The sequence below is a fragment of the Vombatus ursinus genome, unplaced genomic scaffold (assembly GCF_900497805.2).
Source record: "Vombatus ursinus unplaced genomic scaffold, bare-nosed wombat genome assembly UNPS02009132.1, whole genome shotgun sequence".
Lineage (NCBI taxonomy): Eukaryota > Metazoa > Chordata > Mammalia > Diprotodontia > Vombatidae > Vombatus > Vombatus ursinus.
In genome coordinates, this window is record NW_020948910.1 from 1,234,407 (window position 1) to 1,246,500 (window position 12,094).

A 12,094-nucleotide genomic window follows, 5' to 3' on the forward strand; every position below is an offset into this window, starting at 1 on the left:
AATGTTGTGAAGGTAAAATCAATAGGCCTTAGCAACATATTTGATGGGGAGGAGTGGAGATATTGAGGAGTAGAGGCTGTGAGCCTGGGAAGATAGTGGTACTCTAAATAGCAACAGGGAAGTTAGGAAGATGGAATGGTTTGGAGAAAAAATAATGAATTCAGTGTCAGACATGTTAAGTTTAAGATGTCTATGAGGCATTTAGTTCAAGATTTTCAATAGTCAGGTGGATCTGTGAGACTTAAGGTCAGCAGAGAGATTAGTGCTGCATGAGTAAATTTGAGAATCATCAGCACAGAGATGGTAATTGACTCCATAGGAGCTAATGAGATTATCAATTGAAATAGTATAGAGAAAGAAGAGAAGAGGGATTAGTATGGAGGAGAATACCCATACTTAGCAGGCATAATGTGGATGAAGATCTAGCAAAGGAGACTGATAAAAGCATAGTCAGGTAGGTAAGAGAACTGTGAGAGACTAATGTCATGAAAACTTAGAAAAAGGGAATTTTGAGGTATATGTGCTGTTCAAGGAGGACTAGTACCTCTGGTGTGAAGGCTTGTCAAGCCCTGTTCAGGGCTACTCATTTACCTTTCCAGTGCACTTTTCACCCGGCTCTCACCTGTGGCTCCAAGAAGCTGTAGCATGTGCAGCGGCCACACCCTGGTAAAATCATCTCCACAGACAGGCTAACTCAGATTGAGGATAACTGACAGGCCTCAGACCCGTTGGTGAGTTAGGGGATGTCTCCTTCAAGAATGTGAAGACTTCTCCTAGCAGAATGGATGGATGAGAACAATTCATTCCAATGGCTGGGAAGTCTACTAAAGCAAGTGCTGTGGAGCGCTTAGAGCTTGGTCAGGCATCGAAGATGCAAAGGGCATCCACTGCATGCTAGGCCAGGGCCAGTCATCCTGACTTTGTCTTGCCACTGGACTTTGATGACTCAGGAAGAGAGAGTGAGGCTGACCACTTTGTGTAGCTCTGCCTCACTTAAATCCAATTTATTCAGGAGTCAAGACATCGCCCCATGATGTCACTGGTCCTTTTCAAAAATGAAGGACAAGCAGCAACAATAAGCAGAAGGGGATTGACAATGTCAAAAGCTGTAGAGAAGTCAAGAAGGTTTAAGACTGAGAAAAGGCCACTATTGTAAGTCACTGATGACCTTCTCATTCAACTCCGAAAGATTTGACACTGTTGAAACTGTCTCCCTTCTAGAATTTGGTGATATTGCACCATACAGATTCTTGTTTCCCTCTTGTCCCTTATTTCTTTCTCTGGCACAGAAAAAAAAAATTCCTGATGTTTACAGATAATGCTTTTCATAGTCTGTCTCTGATTATCCATATTTCCAGATAACTGCCACTAAATGAATCCTCTGCTCTATTCAATTCAACAAGCATTTACATGTTTGTATTATGCAAAGGATTGATCCAGGCACAGGGGAACAAAAATTATAAATTGTAGAATCTCAGAATTTTCAGATTAGAAAGGAGGTTAGCAACTATCCAGACCAGCCCTTGTATGAAATAGTCCTCAGTATAATGTACTCAGTGAGTGGTCAGCCAGCTTCCTTCTGATGACCTCTAGTGAGAGAGGCCCATTACTTCCTGATGCAACCCTTTTCACTTTGGGATAATTCTAATTGCCAGGATATTTTTCTTTTCATCAAGCTTAAGTTAGCCTTTTTGTAATGTCACTTAATCAACATGAATTTATTAAGTGCCTAGTATGTTCCAGAAACTATGTAAGGCTCTGAGGATACAACTACAATGAATGAAACAATTCTTGTTTGCAAGGGGCTTACATTCTAGTGAGAGAGACAAGTATGTGTAAATATATTAAGAATAAATATAAATAGAATAAATACAAATAAATTCAAAGTAATTACATACAAGGTAGTTTGGGAGAGGAGCTACTAGTAGTTGGGGGAGAGTAGGAAAGTCTTCACGTAGGGAGGCGTTGCTTAAATTGTTTCTTGGAGGAAGAAAGGGATTCACTGAGGCAGAAGTAAGGAGGGAGTGCATTCCAGAAATGGAATATAATCAGTATAAAAGCATGAAGATGGGAAATGTGGTATTATGTGGGAAGAAGAGATAGAAGGTCAGTTTGACTTTGTAATAGGGTGTAATGGGAGGGTACTAATGTCCAGTGAATCTGAAAAGATAAGTTTGGGTTAGGTTGTGCCGTGCTTTAAAAGCTAGATAGAGGAGTTTATATCTTATCCTAGAGACAATAATGGGCCACTAGAATTGATTGAGTAGAAGAATACATAATTAGATCTGCCCTTTAGCGGAAGTATAAGATGGACTGATGTGGAGGGTTGGCAGTCAATTAGGGGGCTACTAAAATGATCTAGGATAGAGGTCGTGAAAGCCTGAACCTTTCTTTCTAGCTGTATCAGTAGAGAGAAGGGGGTCAGATGCAAAAGATATTTTAGGGGTAGAAATAGCAGAATTTGGTAACTGATTATATACGTGGGTTGAGGGATGCAGAGCAATAGAGGATAATACCAAGGTTATAAACCTGAGAGAATGGAAAGAAATAGGGAAATTGGAAGTGAGGAAGATTTTGGGGGGGAAGGATAATTATTTTTAGTCATCGCTCCTAGTTTTGGTTTCTAGGGCCAAGCAGGCCAAGTCTAATTTCTCTTTCATATGACAGTCTTTCAAATACTTTTAATTATTAATTATTGATTATTCCCATCATGCACCTTTTCTTCTACAAGCTAAATCAATCGATCAGTAAAATATGTATTAATTGCCTGCTGCATGCCAGGCACCGTACTGGGTGCTGATAATGTAAATTCAAAAATGAGATAGTCCATGCACTCAAGGAATTTGCATTCAACTAGAGGACAACACCCCTAGTCCTTTAATGAAAGCTCATGTGGCATAGATTCAAGGCTCTTTAATCGCCTGGTTTCCCACATCTGAAAACTCTCTAGTTTATCAATGTCCTTTTGAAAGTGTGATGCCCAGGGTGAACCTGATACTGCAAATATGGTTTGACCAGGGCAGAGTAGAAGACCATCACTTCTCTATTTCTGGAAACTGTATCTATCCTAATGCAGCCCAGAATTGCATTTGATTTTCAGTGGCCATAGTGCACTATTGACTCAAATTGAACATGTGGTCCACTAAAACCCCAAGATCTTTTTTTCCCCCAGATTAACAGCTAAGTATCTAGCCATTCATTCTTTTTTTTTAAAAATTTTTAGGCAGTTGGTGTTAAGTGACTTGCCTCAGGGTCACACAGCTAATAAGTATCAAGTATTTGGTCTGAGGCTGGATTTGAACTCAGGTCCTTCTGACTTCAGGGCCAGTGCTCTATCCACTGCGCCACCTAGCTGCCCCCTATTCATTCGTTCTCCATCTTGTACTTGTGAAGACAACTTCTGGTGCCCAAATGTACATTTATACCTTTTAAATTTCATCTTGTTTTTCAGGCTTTCAGGATATTTTTGGATATTGTCGTAGGGTATTAGCTACAACTTCTAACTTTGTGTCATCTGAAAATTTGAATTAAGTCTTCTCATTGTTAAAAAATGTTAAACAGCACAGGGTCAAACACTAAAGACCTCCTTCCAAGTTGACATGGAACAATTAATAAATACTCTTTGAGTCCAACTCTTCATCAAATTCCAAATCCACCTAAATGTAAAAGGCTTAACCAAGGGTGTGCTGGATCCAGCTCAAACTGGCTTGTAAGAGTTGATTGTTAGATTTTCATTGTCATCATTTACACCTTGAAAATCAACGAACACTATAAACCAAAAGCTTGATTTATCGTTTTGTTGCTTGTTTAGACTTAAGAAAGTGATGTAGAAAATGTAAATAGTACTGATTAAACTTGAAAGTGTGTCCTATATAATTTTTTTGGAGAACTGGCTGTTAAACATTTACCAGCACATCCCTGTGCACATAGCTTACGCTTCTCCATCTTTTCCACAAGAATAACATGAGATAGCCTTGTTCAAATATAGGTAAGTTTACCTAGATTTATTTACATATATAGTTTCCCCCTGATGTTCATTTAGTAAAACTGGCAAAAACGAAATTGTGGTTAGTCTAGCATGAACTATTCTTAGTGAAGCCATGCTGATTCTTTATGATCAGATCTTGCTTATTTAGATATTTATTAGTCATGCCTTTAATAACATGCTCTAGCATTTTCCATGGGCTTGATATTGAGCTCACTGGTCTAGAGTTAATAATTTATAGTTTCCAGACTTTTTTTTTTTAACAATCCAGACAAAATATACCTCCTTCCGTTGTATGATACTTCTCTGCCCCACAATCTTTCAAATGACCCTGACAATAGTTCATCCTTACCTCAGGATGTAGTTCATCTGAGCTGTGACTCAAATTCATTGTGTTCTCTTACTATATTCTTACTTGTTTTAAGGATCAACTACCTACGAGTCAGTTTTGTTCTTTTTTTCTCCTAGTGCAAAGTTTATTTTTCTTCATAGAGAAAACAGAAGGAAACCATGAATTAAATTACTCTGACTTTTTTCTGTTGTCAATTTTTATTGTCTTACCTGTCTTATGAATTAGGACTATCTGTTCTCTTTTCCTTCTCTTACTCCAATACAGTAAAAACAAGAAAAAATCCAACCTACCCTTTTGTTGTTCTGAGTTATTCTTACCCGTTACAGCTCATTCTAGATTTTAACACTCTTGACACTCTTCTTATAAACTCAGACACACTTTAATATCAATCCTCTGTCTCATCCCTTTGTTTTCATCTTCTGTACATATGCTTTTAAAAATCTAAGTTGATCTGTGAGTTCTACATGAATCCACATTGGACTTTTTAGATAACGCTGCTATTTTTTCTGCGTTAGAATTATTTTATTTTGTGTCTTCAGAAATTTATTCTTTTTAAAAATTAATTTATTTTTAGTTTTCAGCATTCACTTCCATAAGCTTTTGAATTTTAAGTTTTCTCACCCTCCCTCCCCTCCTCCCTCTCCAAGATGGTGTGCAATCTGATATAGGCTCTACATATACATTCTTATTAAACATATTTTCACATTAGTCATGTTGTAAAGAAGAATTAGAACCAATAGGAGGAATCATGAGACAGAAGAAACAAAACAAAACAGAAGAAAAAGAAAGAGCAAATAGTATGCTTTGATCTGAATTCAGATTCTGTAGTTCTTTCTCTGGATGTGGATAGTATTTTCCATCTTGAGTCTTTTGGAGATGTCTTAGATCCTTGCGTTGCTGAGAAGAGCATCAAAGTTAGTCATCGCACAATGTGGCTGTTACTGTGTACAATGTTCTCCTGGTTCTGCTCACTTCACTCAGCATCAGTCCATACAAGTCTTTCTAGGTTTTTTCTGATGTCTGCCTGCTTATTATTTCTTATAGCACAATAGTATTCCATTACATCCCTATACCACAACTTGTTCAGTCATTCTCCAATTGATTGGTATCCCCTCAATTTCCAATTCTTTGCCACCACAGAAAGAGTTGCTATAAATATTTTTGTACATGTGGGTCCTTTCCCCATTTTTATGATCTCTTTGGGCAGAAATTCATTCTTGGGAATTTCTCGTGTCCCCTGGACTGACTTCTGAGGATTTAAATCCATAGGATTGTACATATCCTTCTCTGGACTCTTTGAAACATGATCTCTTAAAATCTAAGATACTTTTCAGTCTTTGCCCAGATTTTCTCTTTTGTTCTATTACAAACTATAGTTGCCAGTGTCCCCTCCTCCCCACCCCCACACCCCAAATGTATCCATCATTTTCTTCTTGTCGGTATGAATCACATCCAGAATAGAATTCCTCTTGTTCCTCCATATTTTGTAAGATGAAATTATAACCAAGGCAAGAAATTATTGGCTGCTCTGCTTTTGGCAGAGAGATCTTGAACAGATGCCTAGATAATTGAAGTCCTCCATCACAGCTATATCATGCCTCTGTTCCAGGCTTGTGATCTGTTTTATGAATTCCTCCTTTTGTCTAGGTGTTCGGTAGTATATTCTAATAACAAAAGTGCTTGCTCCAACCAAATGTGACCTGCCATTTTTCTTCTCTCTAATTCCTGGATTTCTCATACAAATATGCCCTCTTAATATATACTATTACCTCCTCCTTACTTATCTGTTTCTTTTTTTTTTTTGGTGAAAGTGAAATTAAAATTTATTGTTACTGTGGATTAGTTACACAACTAATTCATGACAAATAATCAAACAGCAATATACACTCCGTAGTTAATCCTCAAGACTAGGGTTTAGGTGCCTCTTCAAATTTGGGGTCTTCAAATTTGAATGTTGGGAATGTGTTCATGTCTGCTTTACCATACATCTGCTTAAGCTTGAATAGTTCCCTGTCCAGATCTTGTTGATATTTAGGACCTATAACAACAAGTCCCCCGGCTGCCTGTCTCTTGGATTTATATTCTCTAATCTTGTCTACAAAGAGTGTTTGAACAGGATCAAGTTCCTTGTTAAATGCAACAGTTGTAACACCAATATTCCTTCTAAAATACACTGAAATTGCAGACAGAACAAGAGATAAAAACCTGGAGAGCCTTTTAAGAGCCATGGTGATCCTGGCCTGACAACTCAGTCACAGTCACTTTGCACCGGTCTGGATGCCAGAGCACTTTTACTTATCTGTTTCTTTTGAATAAGATATGCTATTATAGACCCACATGTGGATCTTTTTTTTTGTTTAGTATTTTATTTCCCCCTAATTATATGTAAAAACTATTTTTAATATTCATTTTGAAAACTTTGAGCTCCAAATTTTCTCCCTTCCTCCCTCCCTACTCCCCTCATCAGGAGGGCAAGTAATTGAACGTATGGTCATGTAAAACATATTTCTATATTAGTCATGTTGTGAAAGAAAATACAGGCTGAAAAAAAAAACCACCTCTAGAAAAATAAAGTAAAAAAAAAGTATGTTTCAATCTGTATTCAGACACCATCAGTTCTTTCTCTGGGAATGAATAGCATTTTTCATCATAAGTCCTTTCAAGTTGTTTTGGATCATTGTATTGCTGAGAATAGCTAAGTCATTCACAGCTGATCATCTTACAATATTGCTATTACTTTCTACATGGTACATTTCACTTTACATCATGATGCTCATATAAGTCTTTCCAATTTTTTTCTGAGAGCATCCTGCTCATCATTTCTTATAGCACAGTAGTATTCCATCATAATCACATACCACAACTTGTTCAGTCATTCCCCAATTAATGGGCATCCCCTCAAAGTCAAATTCTTTGCCACCAGAAAAGAGCTCCTATAAATATTTTTGTACATGTATGTCCTTTTCTTTCTTTTTTTTAATCTCTTTGGGGATACAGACCTAGTAGTGGTATTGCTAGGTCAAAGGGTATGCATGGTTTGGGCATAGTTCCAAATTGCCCTACAGAATGGTTGGATTAGTTCACAATTCCACCAACAATGCATTAATGTCTCATTTTCCCCCCGTCCCCTCCAACATTTTTCCCCCATCATTTTACTTTTCTGTCCTATTAGTCAACCTAATAGGTATGAGGTAGTACCTCAGATTGTTTAAGTTTGCATTTCTCCAATCAATGATGAGTTACAGCATTTTTTCATATGGCTATAGATAGCTTTGATTATTTCATCTGAAAACTGTTCATATCTTTTGATCATTTATCAATTGGGGAATGGCTCTTATTTTTATAAATTTGACTCAGTTCTCTATATGTTTGAGAAATGAGGCCTTTACCAGAGAAAGTTGCTTTAATTTTTTTCAGTTACTATTACTAACTGTATTTCCCCCATCCTATTCTCCCATCCCCATTTATTCTATTTTATGTCTCCTTTTAGCCTGTCCCTCCTCAAAAGTGTTTTTCTTCTGACACCCCTCCCCCAATCTGCTTTCCCTTCTATCATCGCCCCCCAACTTCATTTTTTCCCTTCCCCTCCTACTTTCCTGTAGGGTAAGATAGATTTCTATACCCAATTGAGTGTATATGTTATTCTGTCTTTCAACAAGTTCCAACGCAGGTGAGGTTCACTCACTGTCCCTCGTCTCCCTCCTCTTCTCCTCTATTGTAAAGGCTTTTTCTTGGCCCTTTAATGTGAGATAATTTTCCCCATTCTACCTCTCCCTTTTCTTTTCTCCCAGTATATTCTTCTCTCGCCCCTTAATTTTACTTGCTTTCAATATCATCCTTTCATTTTCAACTCACACCTGTGCCCTCTGTCTATATATACTCCTTCTAATTGCCCTAATAATGAAAAAGTTCTCATGAGTTACAAGTATCATCTTCCCATGTAGGAATGTAAACAGTTTAACCTTATTAAGTCCTTTATGATTTCCCTTTCCTATTTACCTCTTTATGCTTCTCCTAAGTCTTCTATTTGCAAGTCAAATTTTCTATTCAACTCTGGTCTTTTCATTGAGAATGCTTGAAAGTCCTCTATTTCATTGAATATCGATTTCCCCCCTGAAAGATTATACTCAGTTTTGCTGGAGAGGTCATTCTTGGTTGAAATCCTAGCTCCTTTGCTCTCTGGAACATCATATTCCAAGCCCTTTGATCTTTTAATGTAGAACTGCTATATCTTGTGTTATCCTGACTGTGGCTCCACCATACTTGAATTTTCTTCTGGCTGCTTTTCTCCTTGATTCAGGAGCTCTGAAATTTAGCTGTAATGTTCCTTGGAGTTTTTATTTTGGGAGATCTTTCAGGAGGTGATTGATGTATTCTTTTTTTTAATTTTTTTTTTAATTTTTTAGGCAATTGGGGTTAAGTGACTTGCGCAGGGTCACACAGCTAGTAAGTGTCAAGTATTTGGTCTGAGGCTGGATTTGAACTCAGGTCCTTCTGACTTCAGGGCCAGTGCTCTATCCACTGCGCCACCTAGCTGCCCCTGATGTATTCTTTCAATTTCTATTTTACTCTCTGGTTCTAGAATATCAAGGCAGTTTTCCTTGATAACTTCTTGAAAGATGATATCTAGGCTATTTTTTTGATCATGGATTTCAGGTAATACAATAATTTTAAAATGATCTCTCCTGGATCTATTTTCCAGGACAGTTGTTTTTCTAATGAGATATTTCACATTGTCTTCTATTTTTCATTCTTTGGTTTTGTTTTATTGTTTCTTGATTTCTCATGAAGTCATTAGCTTCCATTTGCTCAATTCTAATTTTTGAAGAAGTATTTTCTTCAGTGAGCTTTTGTACCTCATTTTCCATTTGGCCAATTCTACTTTTTAAGGAGTTTTTTTCTTCAGTGAATGTTTGTGCCTCTTTTTCCATTTGGCCAATTCTGCTTTTTTAAGGTGTTTTTCTCCTCATTGGCTTTTTGGACCTATTTTACCATTTGGCCTAGTCTGTTTGTTAATGTATTATTTTCTTCAGTATTTTTTTGTGTCTCCTTTACCAAGCTGTTAACTTGTTTTTCATGATTTTCTTGCATCATTCTCATTTGTCTTCCCAATTTTTTTCCTTTCCCTCTCTTATTTCATTTTCAAAATCCTTTTTGAGCTCTTCCATGGCCTGAGACCAATTCATATTTTTCTTGGAGGCTTTGGATATAGGAGTTTTGATTTTTTATCTTCTGAGTGTGTGTTTTGATTTTCCTTGTCACCATGGTAACTTTCTGTGGTCAGAATTTTTTCTGTTGTTTGCTCATTTTCCCAGCCTATTACTTGACTCCTAACACTTTGTTAAAGTAGGACTCTTCTTCCAGAGTGGAAGGCACACTGTCCCAAGCTTCAGAGGTTTTGTGTAGCTGTTTTCAGAGATACTTCTAGGTATTTGTAAGTTTTTAGTTCTTCTTAGTTCTTCTAAGTTGTGTTTACTACCCTCTTGGCCTGTGCTCTGTGACCACAAGCACTCTTTTCTGCCCTGGAACTATGAGGAGGGTCCCTGTGGCTCCACTGTGGCCACACAAGCTTTGGTGTGCTAGTGCTCCTTCTTGCCCTGGGACTGCCACCCAGGACTGTGACTCGGATCTGAGTATGGGCAAAGCAACTGAGTCTTGCCCTTGTTGCCCGCAAAGAGATCCCTGTAATCTCCTTCTGACCAGTTATTCTATGCCCTTACAGTCTTGGGGCTGAGAGCTCTGGAAGCAGCCACAGGTGCTGCTACTGCTGATTCAGTGCCTCCCAAGGCCTTCTCCGGGTTTGCTGGGGCCTGGTTTGTGCTGGCATGGCCTACACTAGCCTGTGCTCCACTCTCACCCAGGTGTGACAGATCTTTGCTGCCAACCTTCTGTTGTCTTTCACTAGAAAATTATTTCACCCTGTCCTTTTGTGTGTTCTGCCACTCCAGGGGTTATTTTATGGCATTATTTAAAGATGTTTAAAGGGAGAACTAAGGTGAGTTGATGCCTTTTCTTCATCATCTTGTCTCCACCCCCTTGGCTCTGTCACCCCACATGCGGATCTTATACCACCAATTTTCAGAGATGCTTATGAGGTCTAGTTGGCCTTGGTGTATAACTGCTGGTTTATCTTGCTTGCTACCTAAACTTTGGGCATTTGTGTAGAGGCATTTTAGGTCATTGATTTTACTGCTGGCTCTTTTCTTGGATTTTCTTTTCTGTAAATTTTTGGATGCCTTTTCAGTAATACATTTTTTCTATTGTGGCCTTTCTATGATACCTAATTTGGTGAAAACACTTTCTTTTCCTTCTTAGTAAGCTAAAACCTTTTTTGATTCTGTTTCCAAGACACCAAGGAATGACATAATTCATGCTGTCATTGACCTTATATGTAATGTTGGGTAATGACATATAGAAAAAATGGCAGGATGTGATAGGGTAGAAGAGAGATCCAGTAAAAAGTAATCTATGAAAATTTAAGGGGTATCTGGGAAAATAAGAGGCTTCAAGCAGGAGGTGCTAAATGAGCTGAGCCTTGAATTAAGGGTAGGATTCTGAAAGGCAGAAATAAGATGGAAGTGCATTCCAAGCATGGGGGACTTAGTTCAAATCCTTCCCCTGTCTCTTACAACCTGTGTGGGGGTAGATGGGGGTAAGGAAGACTAGTACCTCTGCTTCCCAACTTTGGTGTCCACCTGCCACCTAACTGTCATATGTGACTCCAAGAAGCTGTAGCATACTCAGTGGCCACACCATGGTAAACCATCTTGGCAGATGGGCTAAATTAGGTTGAAGGTAACTGAGAGGCCTTAAACCTGACAGTCATTGGGGGGGGGTGTCTACCCAAAGCATGTGAAGACTTCCCCCTGAAGAATGGGTAGATAAGAACAATTTGTTCCAATGGCAATGAAGGTGGCTGAAGCAGGTGCCATGTAGCTCTTAGAGCTTGGTTAAACGTCAGAGATGCCAAGGTCATCCACTGCATTCTGACCAATTGCCAATCATCCTGACTTTTATCTTGCCATTGGATCTGATAACTCTGGAAGAGAGAGTGAGGCTGACTCCAATGGACTCACCACATTGTTTGAATATCAAATATATGTTTGCCTGAAAGAACCTTTTAAAGAGAACTCACACAAGGCAAGCACTCACATGGAGGTGGCTCCCTTTCATATAAAAAAAAATAAAATCCTCTATTTGATGTTAAAAGCTCTTCATAGCCCTCCCTCCCCACCTTTCCAGTTTTCTTACACCTTATATCCTCATGTTGTCTTCAGTCCAACAGCACTGGCCTCCTTTCCATTTCTTTAATAAGACACTGCATCTCTCAGCCCTGGGCATGTTCTGTGGTTGTAGCCGTCCTTGAAAGGCTCTCCCTTCTCATCTCTGCCTCCTGGCTTCCCTGGCTTCCTTCAAGTTCCAACTAAAACCTCACCTTCTACAGGAAGCCTTTTTTTAATCTCCCCTTAAATCTAGTACCTTTCATCTGTTAATTATTCCCTGTTTATCCTATATGTAGCTTGTGTGTACATATTTGTTTTCTTGTTGTTTTCCACATTAGATTGTGACCTCCTTGAGGGCAGGGTCTGTCTTTTGCCTTTCTTTGTATCCACAGCACTTAGCACAATGCATAGCAGCTGGCACATAATAGGAGCTTAAAAATTGCTTATTGATTAACTCATTTTTGTTGTATCTTTCTACTCTTCCCTTTTTTTGGGGAAAACCCTAGACATAATTAAAAACCTAAGCTATATGCA

General features: G+C 38.4%; 1 protein-coding gene across 1 annotated transcript; it reads right to left on the bottom strand.

Annotated features, from left to right (window-relative positions):
- Positions 1–6,191: 6,191 nt before the first annotated feature.
- On the bottom strand, positions 6,192–6,565 carry LOC114034898 (ATP synthase-coupling factor 6, mitochondrial-like). Its single transcript, XM_027850721.1, has one exon. The coding sequence runs from the start codon at positions 6,563–6,565 to the stop codon at positions 6,245–6,247; it is 321 nt and encodes a 106-aa protein (XP_027706522.1). The 3' UTR covers positions 6,192–6,244.
- Between the last annotated feature and the right edge of the window lie 5,529 nt (positions 6,566–12,094).